General features: G+C 35.1%; 1 protein-coding gene across 2 annotated transcripts in view; it reads right to left on the bottom strand.

Annotated features, from left to right (window-relative positions):
- Positions 1 to 23194, bottom strand: part of PHTF1 (putative homeodomain transcription factor 1) — a 40140-nt gene that overhangs the window by 12748 nt on the left and 4198 nt on the right. For both annotated transcript variants that reach the window (XM_041757308.1, XM_041757309.1), the window contains 6 exons: positions 10852 to 10921; positions 10220 to 10378; positions 5013 to 5169; positions 3426 to 3560; positions 1116 to 1275; positions 59 to 232 (listed from right to left, as the gene is read on the bottom strand). In XM_041757308.1, the coding sequence (XP_041613242.1) occupies positions 59 to 232; positions 1116 to 1275; positions 3426 to 3560; positions 5013 to 5169; positions 10220 to 10378; positions 10852 to 10921 (855 nt within the window). The remainder of the gene's footprint in view (positions 1 to 58; positions 233 to 1115; positions 1276 to 3425; positions 3561 to 5012; positions 5170 to 10219; positions 10379 to 10851; positions 10922 to 23194) is intronic.

The raw sequence follows: 23194 nt of genomic DNA, 5'->3' as shown, positions 1-23194 counted from the left end.
TTGTTACCATTTAATGATTTTGAAGTCAATGCCAATACTTTCACAAACGGAAGATTACCTGAGTGTTTAGGTGCCTGGTAAGTATGGATTTTCTATTCTTAACTTCACAGCCATTGTCACTTGAGGCTCCTTCCACACTCCTACGCAGCATCATCATCTGCGTCCGGGCTTCCCCATCCTCCTCACTTGACAGTTCGTCTGAAACCCCATTACCCAAATGCCTAAAAGCCTCCTGCAAAGAGAACAGCAATTTCTTCACAGGGGACAGCCCAAAATACTCTAGGGAGCTGCACACGTGAAAATAAGCACGTAGAAACAAAGAAACAATCAGAGGGAACCCAAACTGACCCAACCTATATATTACTTGATCTCAATAAAGAAAAATAGTGAACTTCCTTGGAACTCAACAGCCTCACTGATGTGCTACATAGATTACGTAGAGGTTAGAAGCACAGGCTTGCATCTGAGTCACGGCCCTTCTACTTCTACTTATTAGTGATGTAACTGGAAGTGAGTAACTAACCTGAGGCCCCATTTCCGCATCTGAACAGTGATGATAATGAAAGCACCTATCTCACAGAGCTGTGAAAACAATCAGATGACTTACTACATGTAAAGCGCTTAGAATAGAGCCTGGTTGCAGTAATGGCTCAAGAACATTAGCTATTTTTGTAATTTCTCTAATTTGTAATTTGTTAATTTCTCTAACAAATGAGAAAATATTTCAAGACTATAAAGTGGAAGTTTTAGAGACAGACTCTAAAACTACACCTAGAAAACAGTTTCCTGAACCCCTACCATATTCTCACTGCATCGCTGGAATACAGCTCAGTAGCCTCTACACTGATCTGTTGATCCAGTCAACCTACCAGCCCACTGCTAAGGCTGGATCAGTAGCCAATGACATAACAGGTTCTGTTCCTAGAAAAGAATAAACTACAGTCTTCATGTGCTATTCTCTTTTGCGTGTCCCATGGATTTACATTTCACTTATTTGTTATGACAAATTATATAAACCCATTAGTATCTATTTGATATTTCCAGTAGTCTAAGAATAGGAAAATTTTACATGGGAAAAAAAAGATTTTTATATGTAGTACTCATCTAAATCTTACCCTACGGCACTTTTCTCCATCTGAAAATTTTGCTTTCTCTCTTGTTTGCCACATTCTAATCTCTGGTTGACATTGTCTCTTCTTAATGATAGGATGCAGACAACTTGAGTCATTGTCAGTTTCAGTCCCTTTGTTACATATTAATTTTACTTTTTTAATCCTAATTTTAAAAAAAGGAAAAAAGATTACTAGCTTGTTTTCTGTAAGTACCATCTTTCATGAAATCATTTGCTTTTGAAGAATTCAAGTTGATCCTTGAACAACATGGGTTTGAACTGCAAGCACCACTTATTTGTGGATCTTTTAAAAAAATACAGTACAGTATTATAAATGTATTTCCTCTTCCTTATGATTTTCTTGATAACATTTCTTTTTCCTCTAGCTCACTTTATTATAAGAATACAGTAACATAGTACATATAACATACAAAATATATTTTTATCAACTATTCATGTTACTAGTAAGGTTTCCAGTCAACAAGCACCCTTAAGCCCTCTGTTCAAGGGTCAACTGTATATTATTCTAGAAATTAAGAAAATTCAGAAATCATATTTTTTAGGCTTTAGCTTGCCTAAGGGTGTAGAAAGCCAGAATACAGATATCTCTAGTTTCCAAAGACTCGTCACAATTAATTTTGAGAGCAAGCCTCTTCTTTTCAGTTTTGCAAGCAAGTGGGTTCCAGTCTTCAGTTTCCCTCTCAAACACAGTGCCAATGCCTACCTCACATCATCTGTTTATGCCACTCAGAGAATGTCTTCCCCATTCCTGTCTTTCAAAGACCAGCAATTCTTGGCTCCTTCATTATTCCTGTTGACTACTTCACCCCTGAATAATCACTCCATCTGCTGAACTGCATGGCCTTTAGTCAGCAGGTAACCACTTATGATATTTTTACACTGCTGTGATTGCATCATATTCTTATCTTCCTAATTAGATAGTAAAATCACTGAGAACAGGGATGCCCAGTAACCAGCACAGCATTCAGCATAAAGAACCCAAACTAAAGAGCATAAGTAGGGTGCTTAGATGGCTCAGTCGGATAAGCATCTGCCTTCAGCTCAGGTCATGATCTCAGGGTCCTGGGATTGAGCCCTGTGTCGGGCTCCCTGCTCAGGGCAGGATCTACTTCTCCCTTTCTCTCTGCCCCTCCACCTCCAAATTGTGTGCTTGCTCGCACATTGTCTCTAATAAATAAAATCTTTAAGAAAAAAAAGAGTGTAACCCATCTTTAGAAAAGTATGCGATTATATAGGCATTCTTCACTTTTCAAAAGTTCGCACTATATCTCTTTGCTTTTATGAAAGACCTATGTTAGGACTGGTTTTTGCTAGCCGAAAGAACTCTGAAGAGGATTTTTGCTTTTATGAAAAAACGTAAGTGAAACTAGCAATCAGCTTGTTTTGCAGCAAGCCAATAAAGAAGCAACATGCCCTCCAGTGGCAAGGGTGGCCCCTTGGCGCTCCTTCCCTGGGAGCTACCCTCTAGCATCTCAGCATTAAGCTGCCAGAGCTTTCAACTGCATCTATGAGCATCCATGCTTTGTCTCAATTTCTTTTGTGCATCTGCCAGCAAGCTATGTTCTAAGGTATCAGACAATCCTAAGAGAGGTTATTTTCTTAGGTCTGAGAGGGCTCAAAAATTCTTCCATATAAATTAATGGTAATTGCTTCTTCACTTCATTCCATTTCGGCCCACAAAAGGTTTCATAGGAACACTCTACTTTCGGAAAGTGAGGGGAACATGTACTTCATCTTCAAAAAAGGAACTGCAAAAGCATTTTGTTTTTGAGTCAAAATTACCAACATATGACAAAATAAGTATTTCTTAGAGTCATACTAGTGTTGTCATGACACTGCAAAATCAAGAAGGAGATAGAATTTCTCTTGGATCCATTTCCCTTTCTGTAGTACTTCCCATAAACACCAGCCTCCTGCATCCCATTTCTAAAGAGGTATCAGCTTCCACACTGAAAAACACCCAATCTTTTAAAAATTCTTTGTTCCCCTGAAGATGTTTGTCAATATGGCTTAAAATATTTACCTTTTCCAAGTATTTATATTTCTGTAATCGTGTGGTCTAAAATACCATTAAAGATCAAACAGAATGAAATTTTTATGGTAGACTCCTGGACTTATGGATAACCTGACAGACAGTGGAGATATCTGAAGGAAGTAAATCCTTCTAGAATGCTTAAAACTCAGACCACAATTATAATATGCTTATATTGCGTTCTCCTAATTAGATTACATACTAGGTTAATACTGACATGAATATATAATCAAGTAAACGTTCCAATGTGAGACTTCCCACCTGTTGCCAAAGAGAGTACCCCAAAAACCACCAATAAAGGGAATAGATTCCAAAGTTTCTACTCCTCTGACTTTATCAGAGGAGGTATTTCCATTTTCTCGGCTCCCATCACCATTGACAGTTTTCCGTAATTTTCTACGAAAAAAAAAATTCAACAGCTTCAGATTCAAGAACTTTCATATTTATGCCCCAGATATCACTACAGAAAATGATCCCATGGGCAGCCCCGGTGGCGCAGCGGTTTAGCACCACCTGCAGCCCGGGGTGTGATCCTGGAGACCCAGGATCGAGTCCCACATTGGGCTTCCTGCATGGAGCCTGCTTCTCTCTCTGCCTGTGTTTCTGCCTCTCTCTTTGCTCTCTCTGAATGAATAAATAAATAAATCTTAAAAAAAAAAAAAGAAAGAAAATGATCCCAGTGGGCTACGATGTGAAATGAAGTATAGTGAACTTCATATAATGAGAATAAATCATGCAAGAATGTTTCTGACTGAAGGTTAAAACTGGGTTCCAAACCAAACTCCTATGCTATCATTGTGTTCAATATTTCAAGAAATGGAACTGATATTCCAAAATATTACTAGAAAAAAATTTTCACACATATGACCAAAAGTCTTCTTAGGAACACTCAATGCCACCAACAGAAGGAACAATTCCTTTAAATATGGATGTCAGAAATCTGTATGCATTGGGCACACTTCAGCAGAGAACACAAAATACACCAAATGATCACTTTGCATTGATACTTTAAGCAGTTAAAAGATCTCTTATAAATCACCAACGAGATATATACCACATGTGATTTCCTTAGAAATCATTCAATTGAACAGAATTTTCAAGGAACCCTTTAAAAACATTTTTTGGGAAATAACATTCAAAAATAAGAATAAATATGTTGAAATTCATTGTACCAAATGAAAAAAATCTTCTTGAGTAACTGTTTAGGGGAAAAAATCTACATATATTCTGAGAGATGATAATATAACTTTTGGAAGGTAACAGACCTACATTTACCTAAAAAAAAAAAACCTTTGACAGTTCCAAAACCACACACATAACTAATGAAAACATGAAGTGAAGTCAATGTGTAGAAAAGTCAAATTCATCTCTGTTAAAAGCTTAGAACACTTTGAAATCATTCTTATTATTTACCATTAAAAAAAGGTAAATATAAAAAAAAAAGGTAAATATCTTAGTAGCACTAATCCAATGTACTAACATCCTTGTTTATACAGTGAATTTTCACCAAATTTTGATTGAGACTGTAGTTTGAAGAAGGTTTTCAAAGTCACTATTTAAGGTAAATTTTAATAAAGGACAATACAGCATCACAGATTTTTCTTTCTTTCTTTTTTTTTTTTTTTTTCAGATTTTTCTTTTTAAACCATTCTTAATGACAAAATCCCACCTTGGATTGAGAGGTCATGACGGTTTCTTAGCATCAGAAAGAAAAGTGAAAGCTAAACGATAATTGAAAAAGACACACAAAACAGGAAGATTTTTCATTGTTTTCATTAAGGATTTTGTAAATCTGTACCATGCCCCTCCCAGAAAATACCCAACTAGAAGTGTAATTTCTTATTTTACCTTCTTCTCCGATTTCCATTGTTTCCCGATGGTCTTGTTATCTGAGTCGACACAATTTGACAGTGGACAGTCCCCATGAGTAACATAAGGCACAGGGGTCCAAGGACTTCACTTACATTCACAATAGGCATCAGAATATATAACACGAGTGCTATAACTGAAAGGAAGAGGTTTCAAAACGTAAAACAGCAAGGCTCATCTTTATATCCTGGCAACTGCATACACTATTGCTACAAAAATCTATTGATGTAAAAAGTACAAGGGAAAAGGCACATCATTTTCTATAGTATAAGCCTCCTGCTGCACATCAGTTGAGTGAAAACTTGAAGCCTTAGGCCACAGAGAAAGAGAAGGATGATGCATTTGAAGGATTTGCTTTCCTGGTATTATAATAATCTAGATATTTCAAAAGGCCCTCCACCACAAACAGCTGGTGATACATATGCTGTATGATACATATACTATAAAGTGCTGTTCTGCTCAGAGGACAGTATTTTCCAAGGCCCACACTTAAATGGGTGGCAATCAGCAAAGCTGGGATTTGAACCTCAGCACCTGGGCTCCAGAGTCCCTACTCTTAACTACTCTGCTTTACTGCCTTTTCATATATGTATATGAACTGTCCAAAAAAGTAAGTGGTGAAAGAAATAGAAAAACATTAAAAATTGCATCCAAAAGTTCCAGATACAACTTAACAGATCACTTCTTTCAGACTTTAACATAAAGATAATTCTCATGCTATACAAACTATTCCTACATGGAGAAAAAAGCTAGCAAATTCATTTCGTGCCTTACTACCCTATCACCTAAATATAACATGATAGCACCAAAACCATAAACAGACCTTGCTGGCTTGTGAATGTGGTTATAATTTACTACTGAAAAGCAAGCAACATGAATGGATTTTCCTCTACTTGGCTCACTGCTATAAGTAGCACATAATGGGCATAAGTAGCACATAATGGGCACTTATATTTGTTGAATGAGTAATTGAAATACTATCAAAGTAAATTTGAATAATTCGCCAACACCATGCAGGGTTTATGCTTGAAGGAAAAATCTATCTCAGCAGCTAGATAGAACAGTACATGTAAAGACATGGTAGCTACTTACATATTTGTTGACTGAAATGATTTAATAACATGTAATTTAAATCACACATATACAAATCATTTCAATTGACAATTGTGTTAAAGGCCTTTGTCTCTGATCCCTGGGAGGTAACCTCTAAATCCTTGGACTTTCTCAAGTGGATGGAAGTATCTTCGTTATTCACAGTGGGCCCCTTGGACCAAACCTGATAGTTTATGCCAATGAAGTAACTATGGATAGGGGTAGTCATACCAGAAAAACCAACCATGTGACTAGAGGGTTGAGTCTTTGAGCCACATTGCATCAGCCTGACCTCTGGGTGGGGAGGAGAGCTGAAGACTAAGTTGGCTACTTAGCCAATGACTCAACTGGTTATGCCTATATAATAAACTCTCAGTAAAAATTCTGGATTACAAAGCTTGGGTGAGCATTCCTGATGGGCAATAGTCTGTTAGTATTACTGCTACCCATCATGGTGGAAAGGGTACCATATCCCTGAGGATGATGCAAACTTCCTGTTTGGAATCCTTCCAAACTATGCATCTCTTCTAATTCATATAATAAAACTTTTAGTATAATAAAACTGTAAATAGAGCACTTTCCTGAGTTCTGGGAGTCATTCTATGAATTATCAAAGGGATCAGTACAGGACCCTCAAAACTGTAGCCAGTGGGTCAGAAGTAAGGGTAGCTTGGGGACTTCCAAAGTGAGGCTGGTATCTGAAGTGAGGGGAGTCTTACAAAGGACTGTACCTTTGACTTGTGAGTTTAGCCAACTCCTATATAGTGAAAAAGCATTCCATAAAAGTCAACATTTGTTCCTGATTTGAAATTAAAATTAAATGTCAATCTCTTCTAAAATACTAGGAATATAAAAATATGTCCCTAATATACTAAAGAGTAAGTCAACACACATCATACTAATGAAGACACTCTTAATAAGAAACAAAAGAAGGATGAGCATTTTTACTATTATTTAATGCTGCTCTGAAAATGTTGACTAATTCAATTATAGTAAGTGAAATTTATGAAAAAGGAGGAGACCAGACTTTCATTATTTGCTTACAAAGTGATTGTATAATTAGAAATGTGAGGGAAGCACTGAAAAACTATTAAAATTAATAAGGGTTTAATAAAGTGATTGATTATAACAATTTTAAACATAAACTAACAGCTTTCAAATGTAATAGCACTAACCAGTTGAAATTTATAAAACAAAAAGTGTCATATCTGCAGCAGCAACAAAAATAAAAATATAAATATTTTACTTTAATATGGAAGCACTGAAGTGTCCATTTGATGGATGAATGTATAAAAAATATGGGATACACATATAATGGAGTCTTATTTACTCTTAAAATGGAAGTAAATGCACATGCTATATATATATATATATGGATGAACCTTGATAACATTAGGCTAAAGGAAATAAGCCAGGCTCAAAAGGACAAATACTGCATGGTTCCACTCACATGAGGTATCTAGAGCAGTCAAATTCACAGAGAAAGAAAACAGAATGGTTGCTAGTGTCCTGTGCTTGGGGGAGAATTGGGGAATTATTGTTTTATAGGTATGGAGTTTCAGTTTGGAAAGATGAAAAAAGTTCTGGAGATGGATGGTAGTGATGGTTGCATAGCAATGTAAGTGGACTTAATGCCACTGGCTGTATACTTAAAAATGATGAAGATGGTACATTATATGTTATGTACTTTTTATCACAATAACAATTTTTGAGTTTAAGAAGATCTAAGTAGACCTCATAAGAAATAAAAATCCTACAAAGCTTTACTGATATAACAGAAGACTTGATTAAAAGGTGAGATAAATCCATTTTCTCCCCATCCCCCCTCCACAAATAGATCGATGTCTTCATGGGAAGGGCAAGATTCTAATTCCAAATTATTTTTTTGTTTTGATTAGGATAAAATAATTCTATGTTATTTTGAAAAAATAAGTAAAAAACACGTAAGAAAATATTGAAAAAGCAGAATACTAGAGGAATACTTTATATATGAAACAAGTATAGCAATTAAAGAAATGTGGTACATATATGAGAATAACCAAACTGATGGTATAGAATATGTGTTTGGAAATAGGCCATGGTGTATATGAAAATTTAATATATATAACTTAATGTATCCCAACAAGGAAGAAAGAAATTCTTTAATAACAAACATATGGAAAAATATTTAACTTCACCTTTACAAGCTACCCAAAAATGCAGACTAAATAAGCAAAACAATTTTTTGTATATCCAATTAGATAAAAATCTTTAAAATTATAATAATGCTGGTCAGACTGTGGTAAAACAGGCACTCTCATCCACTACTTTCCAAAAGAAGTATGCCACTAGCAATTTCATTTTATGTACTAAGATCCTTATAATGTTTATATTCTTTGATCTCTTAATTCTATTTCAGAGAATAAATTCTAAAGAAATAACATAAAATATGGAAAATTTTGTTCACAATGTCATTATTAATAGGGGAAAAATACCCAGGAACAATCTAAATGCTCACAAAATGGAAACAGTTATGTAAATTATAGTACTTTTATACAGTGGAATATTAAGTAGCTGTAAAAATGATTTATGGTGAATCCATATGAGAGACTCATACAGACATGAAAATGATCATTTTAAATGATGGTGTATCCATGTGATGGAATATTATGCAGCCAGTAAAATGACAGCTAGTTAATTACAATTAAATAAAACTAAAAATTCAGTTCCTTATTCACACTAACCACATTACAAGTACTCAACAGCCACCTATGACTGGGTAGTACAGACACAGAATGTTTCTATAATCACAGAAAATCTGTTGGACAGCACTGTCACAACTTTAGAAAATTAAAGAGATTTGTAAATTCATACACTTATCTTTCCCTCTACAACTTAACCCCCAAAAACCAATGCAGATAAAAGAAAACAAAAATCGCCCCAAATCCTTCCACCCCAACCCAACCTTAACCTAACTCTGTTCTAATTCATGTCTTTTTGCTCACATATTACCATAGTGTATACGTGGTCCCATTTCAAAAAGTATTCCCGGGAGGCAGTGGCCACAAAGTGGTAAAGAGAATGTGCTGGGTTTCCTACACATAGTGAGAAAGCCAACATCACGTAATTGTGTAATACAGAGATTATAATAGATTCCTGGGGAATGGTAGGACTATTTAGAAAGTATAGATAGGGATGGCCTCCTGGGCAAATTCCATCTGTGCTCAGATCCTAAAGATGAAAAAGAAGATAGTCATGTGAAAAGCCTGAAGATTGTTTCAAACAGAAGGAAGAACTCTATGCAAAGCACAGATAAAGGGCCATTATGCCTACAGTAGGCAAGGAGGAGAGCCATAAGATGGACCTTGGGCAGGTCAGCAGGGAAGAGATTATGTAGGGTGCTGCAGGCTGTGGTGAGGAGTCTGTATTTTAATCCAAGGCAATAAGAAGTCTCTCAAGGGTTTTACGCAGGAAAATGGCATGATATAGGTTCCACTGTAAAATATTTCTCTAATTGCTGTGAAAAGAATGGTTGGGAGAAAGGAAGCTCAAAGTAGATTATTCCAGTGGTCTAGGCAAAGTGATGCTGATGTTGTGGACCATGATGGGGGAAAAAAAAAATCCAGAGTTCCACGTTAGATATGATAGGTTCAAGATACCTATTAAATTTTTATAGAGAAATGCCAAAAGCAGGCAATTAGATTTATGAGTCTGAAGTTCAGAAGAGAGGTCTGGCCTGAAGATAGAAATTTGAGAATCACCAGTTTATCAGCTATATTTAAAAATGGGGTTTGATGATAGTATGGAGAGAAGAGAACCCAGGATCTAACCTTGAGGTAATCCAATATTCAAAGGTCACACAGAAGAAAAGATTGAAAAGGCCTGTCAATGAAACAGGTGGAAAGAAATTCAAGAGAGATGAGTTAGACAATTATGTTTGCTCTCTGTGAGCAAATAAATCTAAGATGATCTCCAAATGGTGTACATCCCTTCATTTCTTTGCACTTTAAACTCTCAAATGAAAGGGTAAACATAAGACCAGTAAGGTCTGCATTATCTAATAGCAAAAGTAGCAAAAAGAAACTGTCAATAATTTATTCCACCCCTATAATTACCTTGCATGAGGTAAAGCAGTAGCAGCCAAACAAAGATTCTTAAGGAGGTAACCTGAATCCACCAGTTGCTGAACAATGGAAAAAATACAACTCGAACGAGCCCCTTCCGAGTCAGAGATGTCCATGGAATTTCAGGTTTGGCTTTGGCAAATGTTGAGCCTTTAAATATACAATTAAACAGAACATCAAACATTTACATCTACTATACTAATGCCCACTTGTAACGCTGTCTTAAAAACAGCTGAGAGCAAGAATCACCACATAACCTATTCAGTTAAAAAGAACCCTCTTAGATGTTCATTGAATCTGATAACTTCTTGCCTCAATCACTGGGACAGGAGCTCAACATAAGTCAGGCTGACTCGAGAGTTATGATATATGTTTTTCTCAATTACACAATAGCAGTTTCCAAGTTCATCCCTCATTCACTCTATTAGAAACCATGCCATTTATACAGCCACCCAGCACCCAAAAAAAAGGGAAAAAAATCCTAAGGCCTGAATGATGAGGGACAAATATTCCCTTTGGAAATTAGAGTATATTGTCATATAGGGAAGACATCTAAAAAGAATCTCTAGCACCATTATGAAATAATGCAATAAAAAACATAAGAAACTAACTTTAGAACTCACCTCTGATTAAGTCAACGTCAATCAAGTCTGGTTTTATGTGACCCATCTTTTTTGGTTTGTTTTTGAAGCCCTAGTATAAAACAAAACCAGAGGTAAGGTTAAAAAGCTTTTTTAAATAAAAAAGGTAAATTTAAACATTTCTTTTTCTCTATATCTGACTCCCTTTTACTGGGGACACTTTAATCCTAATGTTCCTTAAAAGAATTTATCATTAATGTTCTGGTTTTTAGTTTATCAAGTAATGCAAGAATATACTTTTATCACTTTTTAAAATGATCCAATAATGCCAAAAGATCAGGAAGTATAAAATAATAGTCTCCTATTCCCCTTTCCTCTCCTCCTGGTTTCATTCATTAAAAACAAATAACTATAATTTTTTTAAACCTGTTTCTCTTGGTATTTACTTCCATACTTTTTTTTTTTTTTTTAAAGTCAGCTCCACATGCAGCATGGAGCCCAACATGGGCTTGAACTCCCAACCCTGAGACCAAGACCTAAGCTGAGATCAAGAGTCAGACACTTAACTGACTGAGCCACCTGGGCACCCCTACTTCTATACTTCTAAATAAGATGTTACGTTTTTACTGCCATTTTTTAATTCATTGATTTTAGAATAATCCATTGACTCCTAATACATAAGCATATGATAATTTAGGTCTCTTATACAAGCCCACATCATAACTTCCACCCCCAAAACATATATCCCTACAACAGTTATGAACTTTTGATAAATCAGTAATCAGTGGTACGATGTGATCACTAGGAAATATTATTCCCTGTAAGCCATATTTTATATTCTCCTAATTTATTCTACAGAGTCAGTTAAAATATTTATCATTTTTCAAATACTCAAATACCAGAAAATGGAGTCCTTTTATTCTAAAAAAAAAAAAAAAAAAATCCTAGAAACGCCCTTCTCAGAAACTTCTATCTTCCTGCAGCAATCAGACTGGCTATCAGACTGGCTGCCCCCTGGGTACAGCTAACTGTAGTGTAGGACTTCTCCTCACTATCACCTTGATCACTCCCTTCACTTCTGCGGTGAATCTCTAGCTTCTACATCCCATGACTTCCTGGAGCACATCCTTCAGAAGCTTCCTGAGAAAGGGGTCACAGAAAGTAACCTTTTTAAGCCTTGCATATCTGAAAATGAATTCATTTTACCCTTATGCCTAATTAAAGGTTACACTAAGGTGTAGAATTCTAAGTTGTTAATAATTTTCTGTCAGGAATTAAGACACTGTTCTACTATTTTCTAGCTTCCAGTGTTGCCGTTGCAAACTCCAGTGCCTTTCTGATTCCTTTTCGTTTGAGTGTGAATTGTTCCTTTCCTCTGAATCTTCACTTTATTCATGCTGTCCAGAAAGTTCATAATGATATGCCTTGATATGAGTTTTTACATCTATTGTGCTGAGAATCCCTTCTACATGGAAATTCGTGTTTTTTTGGCTTTAGGGAAGTTTTCTTATAATTATTATATTTCTTCCCTTAACTTTCTCACCTATTTTCTACCTCTTTTGTCTTTTTGTTCTGCTTTCTGGAAATTTCCTCAAACTCTTCTATTAAATTTTTCATTTTGATTCTTTGGGTTCATTTCCTTCTATTTTCTTTTTATGTTGGAGGGTTTATTCAAATACCTAGTCATCACTGGCTGGTTTTTTTTTTTATATATATTAGAATAAAGTGCTGAAAATCTGATGGGCTCAGTATTCTACTTCAAAGTATATATCCAAGACAAATGTGTATTTCACTAAATAATGTGTACAACATGTTCATGGAGGAATTATCTATAAGAGCTCCAAACTGGAAACTACCCAGCAACATCAAATGGATGTTGCCTATCAACAGTAGAATGCATAAATAACTATGGTGTTGTACTGAATAAACTATAATTACACAACATGAATGAATCTCACAAACATAATACAGAACAAAAGAAATTAGACTCAAAGGTGTATATAATGTATAATTTCATTTATATAAAGTTCAAAAAGGCAAAATTAATCTACAGCGCTAGTGGTTGCAATACTGGTTTATCTCTGTTGGTAGCACTGACAGGAAGAGTATATGAGGAAAGCTTCTATGGTACTGCTAATTATCCATCTCTTAATCTTTTTTTTTTTTAATTTTTATTTATTTATGATAGTCACAGAGAGAGAGAGAGAGAGAGAGAGGCAGAGACACAGGCAGAGGGAGAAGCAGGCTCCATGCAGGGAGCCTAACATGGGACTCAATCCCGGGTCTCCAGGATCACACCCCAGGCTGAACGCGGTGCTAAACCGCTGAGCCACCCGGGCTGCCCAGGTGCATAAATATTTACAGATGGTATATTCTCCTTTGTTTTCTTTCTTGTTCTGATAGTTTGTTTCTGGTATACAGAAATGCAACATATTTTTATATACTGATTTTGTATCCTGTGACTTTACTGAATTCATTCATTATCATTGTTTTTGGTGGAGTCTTCACAGTTTTCTAAATATTATACCATGTCACCAGCAAAAAGTAACAGTTTTACTTCTTCCTTTCTGATTTGGATACCTTTTATTTCTTCTTCTTGCCTAATTGTTCTGGCTAGGACTTCCAATATATGTTGAATGAAAGTGGAAAAATGGGCAGCCTATCTTGTTCCTGATCTTAGCAGAAAAGCTTTCAGCTCTTCATTTCTGAGTATGTTAGCTGTGGACTATGAGATCTCTCTCTCTCTCTCTCTCTCTCTTTTTTTTTTTTTGACAACATAGATGGAACTTGAGGGCATTATGCTAAGTGAAATAAGTCATACAGAAAAAAGACAAATAACATATGATTATATGTGAATTCTTAAAAACAAACAAACAAAAAAAACCCCCCAAAAACCAAAAATTAACAAACCATGCTTTTAAGTACACAACAGATTGGTGGTTGCAAGAACTGAGGGTGTGGGTGGGAGAAATAACTAATGGGTTTTTCTCTTAGTTTAAAGAAACTGAATAAAAATTACAAGTAATAATAATAAGGTAATACTGGCCTCAAAAGACACATTAAATACGATGGACTTAACAGATATACATAGAACATTCCATCCACAAGCAGCAGAATACATATTTTTTCTCAAGTGCACATAATAAATTCTCCAGGGATAGATCATATTAGGCCACAAAAGAAGTCTTAATAAACTTAAGAAGAATTAGATTATATCAAGTATTTTTTTCTGAACACAATGGTATGAAACCAGAAATCAATTACCAAAAAAGAAGGAAAATTCAAATATGTGGAGATTAAGCAACATGCTACTAAATAACCAATGAGTCAAAGAAGAACTCAAAAGAGAAATTTTAAAATTTGAAAACAAATGAAAATGAAAATACAATGTACTAAAACTTATGGGATGAAACAAAAACAGTTCTAAGAGGGAAGTTCCTAGTGATAAATGTCTACATTAAGAAAGAACCCTAACAAATAAATAATATCTTAACTTTATATCTCAAGAAACTAGAAAAGAGGAACAAAGCCCAAAGTTAGTAAAAGGAAATAACAAAGATCAGAGTGGGAAAAAATGAAATAGAAACTAAAAAGACAATAAAGTAAATCAACAAACTAAGAACTGGTTTCTTTAACAGATAAGCAAAATAGACCAACCTTTAGCTAGACTTACCAAAGGGGGAAGGAAAAGAGGACTCAAACAGAATCAGAAATGAAAGAGATATTACAACTGATAACATAAAAACAAAGAAAGGATTAAAGAAAACTAATATGAACAATTATATGGGAACCAATTGGACAACCTAAAAGAAATGGATAAACTCCTAGAAACAAAAGACCTCCCAAAAAACTAAATCAGGAAGAAAATTTGGACAGACTGATTAATAGCAAGGAGATTGAAGCAGCAATCAAAAACCTCCCAACCAAAAAAAAAAAAAAAAAAAAAAAATCCCATGCCAGATGGCTTCATTAGTGAATTCTACCAAACATTCAAAGAATTAATACCAGTCCTTCTCAAACGCCTCCAAAAAATAGATGAGGCAGGAATGCTTCCAAACTCATTTTATGAGGCCACCCCACCCTGATACTAAAACCAGACCAGGAAATTACAAGAAAAGAAAATTACAGGCCAATATCCCTAATGAATGTAGATAGAAATTCTCAACAAAATATTAGCAAACTGAATTCAATAATACATTAAAAGGATCATCTATCATATACCTCAATCAAGTGGTATTTATTCCAGGGATGCAAGGATGGTTCAACATTCACAAATCAATGTAACATATTACATTAATAAAATTAAGGATAAAAATCATATTATCATCCCAAAAGATGCAGAAAAAGCATTTGATGAAATTCAACATCCATTTATGATAAAAACTCTCAACAAAGTGGTATAGAGGGAATGTACATCAACATAATTAAGGCCATAAATGACAAGGTTCATTTTTTTCATTCACTTAATTTTCTACATATATATCACTAGTTCAAGTTGAAACTCCCTATAAGTTTTACAAATCTGCTTCCTATATACTCAAACACAACAAATACCAGTTTCTTTTTTCCCCTTTGAAGATATCTCTAACAGTTTTGTCTTCCTGCTTCTTTCTGATCTCAGTATTTTCCAGGCCTGATATAAACTGTCATCCTGGGACATCTCTTAGTTATCCTGGAATTCCCTTTACCTCTCTTTGTGCTGGCTATCCTGATTCCTAGTACTATGAATTCCTCTTTTTTGGTTTACTCATTCATTATAATACAGTATATATACCTTCCTGTACTTTCTGAGAGGGTACACAGGTGAGACATGTTTTTTTTTGAAACACTGAAGATCTGAAAATATATTCATGAAGCACCTCATATTCAGTTAATAAACTTGAAAAAAAAAACCAACAGTCTGCGGGTTCTGAGAGCATCCATGGTTGTTGAACACATCCATATCAGAAGTGTGACACACCCCAACTCCACAGGGACGTAAGCTCCTATGATCTGGATTCTCCCATACCTTGCCCTTCGCAACTCATCTAGCTGTTCATCTATATCCATCATCATATCCTTTAATAAACTGAAAAATGTAACTAAGTGTTTCTCTGAGTTCTGTAAGCCACTCTAGCAAATTAATCAAACCTGAGGAAGGGGTCATGGGAACTTGATTTGTAGCCACATTGGACAGAAGTTGTGGGTAATCTGGGGAACTACTAGGTATCCAAAGTGGGGTGGCAGCAGTCTTGTGGGACTGAGCCTTTAACTTGTGGGATCTGACACTATATTCAGGTAGACAGTGTCAGAGTTGAGTGAATTATAGGACCCCCAGGTGGTTTCAGGGAGAACTGCATGGTGTTGGGGGAAACTTCCACATGTTTGGTGACAGAGGCAAAGTGTCTGGTGTGAATAGTAAAAGACTCACGGGAGAAACACACAAGGTAGACTGAACTAAGTACTTTTTTTTTTAAATCAAGTTATGAAATATGATAATGCTCCTTAGTATAGTTGCTAATCACTCAAAAGATCCTTTCATTGATATAATAAAACCCACAGCTAACATCATACTCAATAGTAACAAACTGAAAGCTTTCCCTCTGAGATCAGGAATAAGATACGGATGTCCCCTCTCACCATTTTTTATTCAACAAAGTGCTGGAACTCCTAGCTGCAACAATCAAACAAGAAAAAGAAATAAAAGGCACCCAAATTAGTAAGGAAGAAGTAAAACTGTCCTTATTTGTAGATTACATGATACTATATACAGAAAATCCTAAAGACACTCCCAAAAAACTATTAGAAAAAATGAATTCATTAAAGTTGTAGGACACAAAATTAACAGAAATTTGTTGAATTCCTCTACACCAATAACTACTAGCAAAAAGAGAAATTTAAAAACAATCTCACTGATGATTGCATCAAAAAGAATAAATCACATGGGAATAAATTTAACCAAGGAAGTGAACGACCTGTATTCAAAAACTTTAAGACATTGATTAAAGAAATTGAGGATGACACAAATAAATGAAAAGATGTACCATGGCTTATGGATTGGAAAAGTTAAAACTGTTAAAATATCCATACTGTCCAAAGCAATCTGCAGATTCAGTGCAATCCCTATCAAAATACCAATAGCATTTTCCACAAAACTAGAAAAAAATAATCCTAAAATTTGTATGGAGCCACAAAAGACCTCAAATAGCCGAAGCAATTTTGAGAAAGAAAAAACTAAGCTAGAGGTATAAGAATATCAGATTTCAAACCATACGGCAAAGCTATAGTCATCAAAACAGTATAGTACTGGCACATAAATAGAAACACAGTCAGTGAAACAGAATAGAGGACCCATACTTGTATGGTCAATTAATCTACAAGAAAGAAGACAAGAATACAAATGAGGAAATGTCAGTCTCTTCAATAAATAGTGTAGGAAAACTGGATGGCTACATGCAAAAGAATAAAACTAGACCATTTTCTTACATCACGTGCAAAAATAAACTCAAAATGGATTAAAAACCTAAATGTGGGATCCCTGGGTGGCGCAGCGGTTAAGCGCCTGCCTTTGGCCCAGGGCGCGATCCTGGAGACCCGGGGTCGAATCCCACGTCGGGCTCCCGGTGCATGGAGCCTGCTTCTCCCTCTGCCTATGTCTCTGCCTCTGCCTCTCTCTCTCTCTCTCTCTCTCTCTCTCTCTGTGTGACTATCATAAATAAATAAAAAAAAAAAAAAAAAATTAAAAAACCCAAATGTAAGACCTGAAGAAAACATAAGCAGTAAACTCTTAAGACACTGGTCTTAGCAACATATCTATGGATATGTCTCCTTGGGCCTGGACAACAAAAGGAAAAATAAACAAGTGGGACTAGATCAAAATAAAAAGCTTTTGCACAGGAAAAGGAACTATCAACAAAATGAAAAGGCAATTTACTGGACGGGAGACAATATTTACAAGCAATATATTCAATAAGGGGATAATATCCTAAGTATATAAATTACTCATATAACTCGATACCCAAATAATAAATAACCCAATTAAAAAATGGGCAGGGGTACTGAACATTTTTCCAAAGAAGCATACAGAGGGCTAACAGAAAAGATGTTCAACATCACTCATCATCAGGGAAATACAAATCAAAATCACAATGAGTTATCACCTCACACCTATCAGAATGGCTCGTATCAAAAAGATAAGAAGTAACAAAAGTTGAAGTTGTGGAGAAAAGGGTATCCTCATGTACCGTTGGTAGGAATGCAAATTGGTGCAGTCACTACAGAAAACAGTATGGAGTTTCCTCAAAAACTTATAGAAATTCCACACAATCCAGCAATTCTACTTCTGAGTGTACACCTGAGGAAAAGAAAAACACTAATTCAGAAAGACATATGCAACCCTATGTTTACTGCAGTATTACTGACAATAGCCCATATATAGAAGCAACCTAGTGTCCACTGATAAATAAAGAAGATATGGGATATACGTACAATGGAATGTTAGCCAGAAAAAAACAAAAAGGAAATCTTGCCATTTGGGACAGCATGGATAGACTCAGAGTTAAGTGAAATAAGTCAGAGAAAGACAAATACCGCATGCCTTCACTTATATGTGGAATCTAAAGAATAGGCAAACAAAACAGAAAACAAACTCATAAAAACAGAATAAACTGATAAACTGGTGGTTGCCAGAGGAAAGGGTGGAGGGGTGGGAGGCGCAAAATAGTTGTAGGGGATTAAGAGGTACAAAGTTCCATTTATAAAATGGGTAAGTCATGGGGATGTAAACCACAGCATATATATAGTGCATACAGTCAAGAATATCATAATAACTTTTTATGGTGACAGATGATAACTGCACTTACTGTGTTGAGTATTTTGCAATGTATATAAATGTTGGGTCATTGTGTTATACACCTGTAACTAATATAAATCTTTTAAAAAATCCTTCCAATTTGAGAATGTGTGTATTTTAGTTCTGGGAAATATAGTATTTATTTGATAATTTCTTCTCCTCCACGTTTCCTTTTTCTGGAACACTTATTAGCTGGTTGTTAGGCTTCCTTCATGAATTATACTCACTTTTCTATTTTCTTTTCCTTTGTTCTTTTGTATAATTTTTTGAGGAATGGCTGCTTCTATTAAATTCCAACTTTTCTATTAAAGTTATTGGTTATTTTTGTTTTCTAGTTCTCTTACCTTTTCTTCTATAGTCCTTTTTTTTTCTTTTTCTTCCCTCTTTTTTAAATCATCCAGTTCTTTTTTTTTAATCATCCAGTTCTTTACATATATTCATTATATCTTTAACATTAGCATTCTTATGATTCCTTTATCATTTCTTTTATCTCTTTCCTTCTGTTTCATTAGGTTGCAAATATTTGATGATTTTCAACTATCCATTTACACTTAAGAGTCTCATGCTCTACCAACTGAGCTAGCCGGGCTATCCACTGACACTTAAAAGTGAGGCACTAACATGCTGAATGAGAGTTCAGTGTGCAATGGCTGAAGTTTGTTAAGCAGCTGGCGTCACTGTAGAAGGGTCGCCAGCTATTTCATTTCCAGTATCCTTTGGTCTTGTTAGCTGGCCAGTGTCTACAATAATAAATTCCAGTCCTCTGTTGGAAATCATAAACCTGGCTACCAGACCTTTACTTCACCTCCATTATTAGTATAGTATTTCACCTCGCCCTTACTATGTTTGGTGTTCCAGAATCCAGAACTTCTCTGGTTCAGCCTTTCTAGACAGCAAGCTTCAATCTAACCTTCTGTTAGAGGAAGTAAGGATAACTACATGACCATGTAGAATAAGGAAGAAGATTTGGGGATAGGTCTATTGCCCCTTATAAACGGCTCAAACAATCCTATTTTCAGTTCCACCTCATACATGCAAATATACTTGATGCATCTAATTCCTGAGTCTTTCAGAAATTAAATACAGGAGTTTTAAACATTTGTTTCCTATTGGCATTTCCTACTACAGACACTTACATTTTTACTCTCTTTACTTTTCAACTTTCAAAATTGTGTTAATAGCTGTCATTTATGGTAGTCTCCTCTCCTACTCCTTTAATCCTTGTGGGCTAATATCTTTTTCTTATTTATTGTCATTTAGAGGAATTTCAGAAGAGATCAGTTGGAGATTTAGGCATATATTCAAACTGTCATCTTCAATGAGGAGTCTCATCTGTCATGTACCCACCATCCAGCTAAAGAAATAAAATATTACAAATACAGCTGAAGTCACCTTTGTGCTTATGATTAGCCCTTTAAAATTTTCTAGGAAGAAAAAAAATAAAATTTTCTAGGTATAAAAAATCATATCAGTTTCAAACACTGATTTTCATTATTCTAATATTAATTAGAAAGAAAATGAAAAAGGGGCGCCTCAGTGGCATAGTTGACTGAGCATCCAGCTCTTGGCTTCAGCTCATGTCATGATCTCAGGGTTATGAGATTGAGTCCAATATTGGGCTCCATACTCAGTGCAGGGTCTACTTGGAATTCTCTCTCCCTCTGCTGCTCCCACTTGTGCTCTCTCTCTCTCTCTCTCTCAATAAAAAAAAAAAAATCTTTTTAACAAAAAAGAAAGAAAAAATATCAAAGAAAAACAAAGAATACAAAGAATATTACTTCAAAGGGATATATGCCCCTGATGTTTATAGGAGCATTATATACTATAGCCAAATTATGGAAGCAGCCCAAGTGTCCATGGACTAATGGATAAAAGAGATGTGGTATATAATACTAGTTAGAATACTCATCTTAGCAAACATATCCCAAGGGACATCAGAGTGACTAAGTTGAGCTTCCTCACTGAAAATGATGTTAGATGTTAAATTTAGTATATTCTCCCAATTAAGAAATTTTAGAAGACAATTTTCAATGAGAATATGTATGACATTCTTGTGTACATTATGATTTGTCCTATTTTTTTTATTGGTATGACCTAAGAAAATAGCTATATTGAGATATAATTTACAAATTCTAAAACTCACCCATTTTTAGGTGTGCAGTTTTATCAATTAACTAATTTAGTAGGTTTCTGGTATATTTATAGAATTGTGCAACCATCATCACATTCAAGTTTCAGAATATTTCCATCAACTCAAAAATGAGAATGGCAGTAAATCTCTGTTCCTATCCCCCAGCCACAGGCAGCCACTAGTCTGCTTTTTAATTTCTATAGACTTGCCTTTTGCATAAATTTCATATAAACTGAATTACACAGTATATAGTCTTTTGTGTCTGGCCCCTTACATATTTGAGGTTCATCTATGTTGTAGTATGTATTAATAGTTTTAATTGCTAAGCCGGATCCCATTGCATAGATATAGCACATTTGTTTATTACCCACCAGTTGATAGACATTTGGACTTTTTTCCATTTTGGCTATTATGATTAGTACTGCTATGAACATTTGCATGTGCTCATATGCTTTTATTTCTTCTGGATGAATACCTAGGAGTGGAAATGCTGAGTATATGGAAAATACATATTTATTTTTTTTAAAAACCATTAAACTATTTTCCACTTTCCATTCCCATTAGCAGAGTATGAGTATTCTAATTCCTCCATGTCCTTGTCAATACTTAGTAAAGTCAGTCTTTTTAATTCTAGCCATTCTAACAGGTTTATGGTATTATCTCACTATGGTTTTAATTTGTACTTCCCTAATGACTAATAATATTAAGCATATTTTCATATCCCATTAGCCATTCATTTACCTTCTTTGGTCAAATACCCATTTGAATATTTTGCCAATTTCTATATTGGGTTTTTTGTCTTCTTATTGAGTTGTAGGAATACTTAATATACTGTACATACAAATACTTTCATATATATATGTATATATATATATATAAAACATATAAACAAAACATTTTCTCTCAATCTATGTCTCATCTTTTCACTTTTCAGTGGGATATCCTGAAGTAAAACCTAACCTATAGCTCTAGGTTTTATGTAGATACCCTTTGACAGATTGAGGAAATTACTTTTTTTTTTTTTCAAAGAATTTATTTATTCATGAGAGACAGAGAGAGAGAGAGAGAGAGAGAGAGAGAGAGGCAGAGACACTGGCAGAGGGAGAAGCAGACTCCATGCAGGGAGCCTGACGTGGGACTTGATCCGGGGTCTCCAGGATCAGGCCCTGGGCTGAAGGCGGCGCTAAACCGCTGAGTCACCGGGGCTGCCTGGAAATTACATTTCTAGTGTATTGTTAATGGGCATTAAATTATGGGCATAAATTTTTTCTGTTTCTAATGAGAAGATAGTTTTGTCCTTTATTCTATTAGTACATTATATTACATAAATTTATTTTCAAATGTTAAACCAAAGTTGCATTCCCTAGATAAACCCTAGTTGGTCACAGTAGCTAATCCATTTTATATGTTGTTGAATTTGGTTTGCAAATATTTTCCTCAAAGATTTCACACCTATGTTCATAACGATTTTTCTTGTGATGTCTTTGTCTGGCTTTGGAATCAGGATAATAAGGGTCTCATAAGGTGAGTTGGAAAGTGCACTTCCTTCCGTTTTCTGAGTTTGTGTAGATTAAGTATATTTGTTCTTAACTGCTATTCTTGGGTGCTTCGTGGCTCAGTCGGTTAAGCATATGCCTTCTGCTCAGGTCAGGATCCCAGGGTCCTGGGATGGAGCCCTGCTTTAGACACCCTGCTCAGCAGGAAGCCTGCTTCTTCCTCTCCCTTTGGCACTCTGCACCCCCCCCCCCCCTTAAGCTTCCTTGCTCTCTGTCAAAAAAATAAATAAAATCTCTAAAAAATAAAAAAAGAAGAAAAAGAAAGAAAAAGAAAAATTAACTGCTATTTGTCCTTCAGATCTCCTGTAAATATCAATTCCTTAGGGAAGGCTTCTCTGACCTCCTTGACTAAGTCTATTTCCTTGTTATAAGTGTAATGGCTTATAAGAACTCTTTTTCTTGTAAAAATAATTTTTATTCATTAATAGGACTTTTATTATTGTTTCTTTCCCACTTTAAGCTCCATGAAAAGAAAAATACTGAGTGATTTTGCTCATCATTATGTAGACATTAGTGCCTAGCTTACTACTTGACACATGGTAGGTAAGGGCTCAATAAATATTTGGCAGCTGAAGAATACATAATGACTGCTTTAGTTTTATTTTTCGGTATTTCTTTCCCTTCTTTATTTGGAATTATTGTTTTCTTTCTCTAGGTTCTTCATATATTAACTTGAATCGTTGGAACTCTTTCTTCCTAATCAATCTAGACATTTTTTGTTCATACATATCATTTAGAGTGATATAGTTTCATTTAGTATTCAGAAACATTCCATAGATTTTGTTATGTCTATCCTTCAAAAACACAAACATGATGTCACCCAGCCCATTCAAAAACCATGAAAATGTTTCCATTTTCTACAGAATA

The sequence above is a fragment of the Vulpes lagopus genome, chromosome 5 (assembly GCF_018345385.1).
Source record: "Vulpes lagopus strain Blue_001 chromosome 5, ASM1834538v1, whole genome shotgun sequence".
Classification (NCBI taxonomy): Eukaryota; Metazoa; Chordata; class Mammalia; order Carnivora; family Canidae; genus Vulpes; species Vulpes lagopus.
The sequence above is the reverse complement of the archived record's forward strand: the minus strand, read 5'-3'. Positions and strand labels throughout refer to the sequence as shown.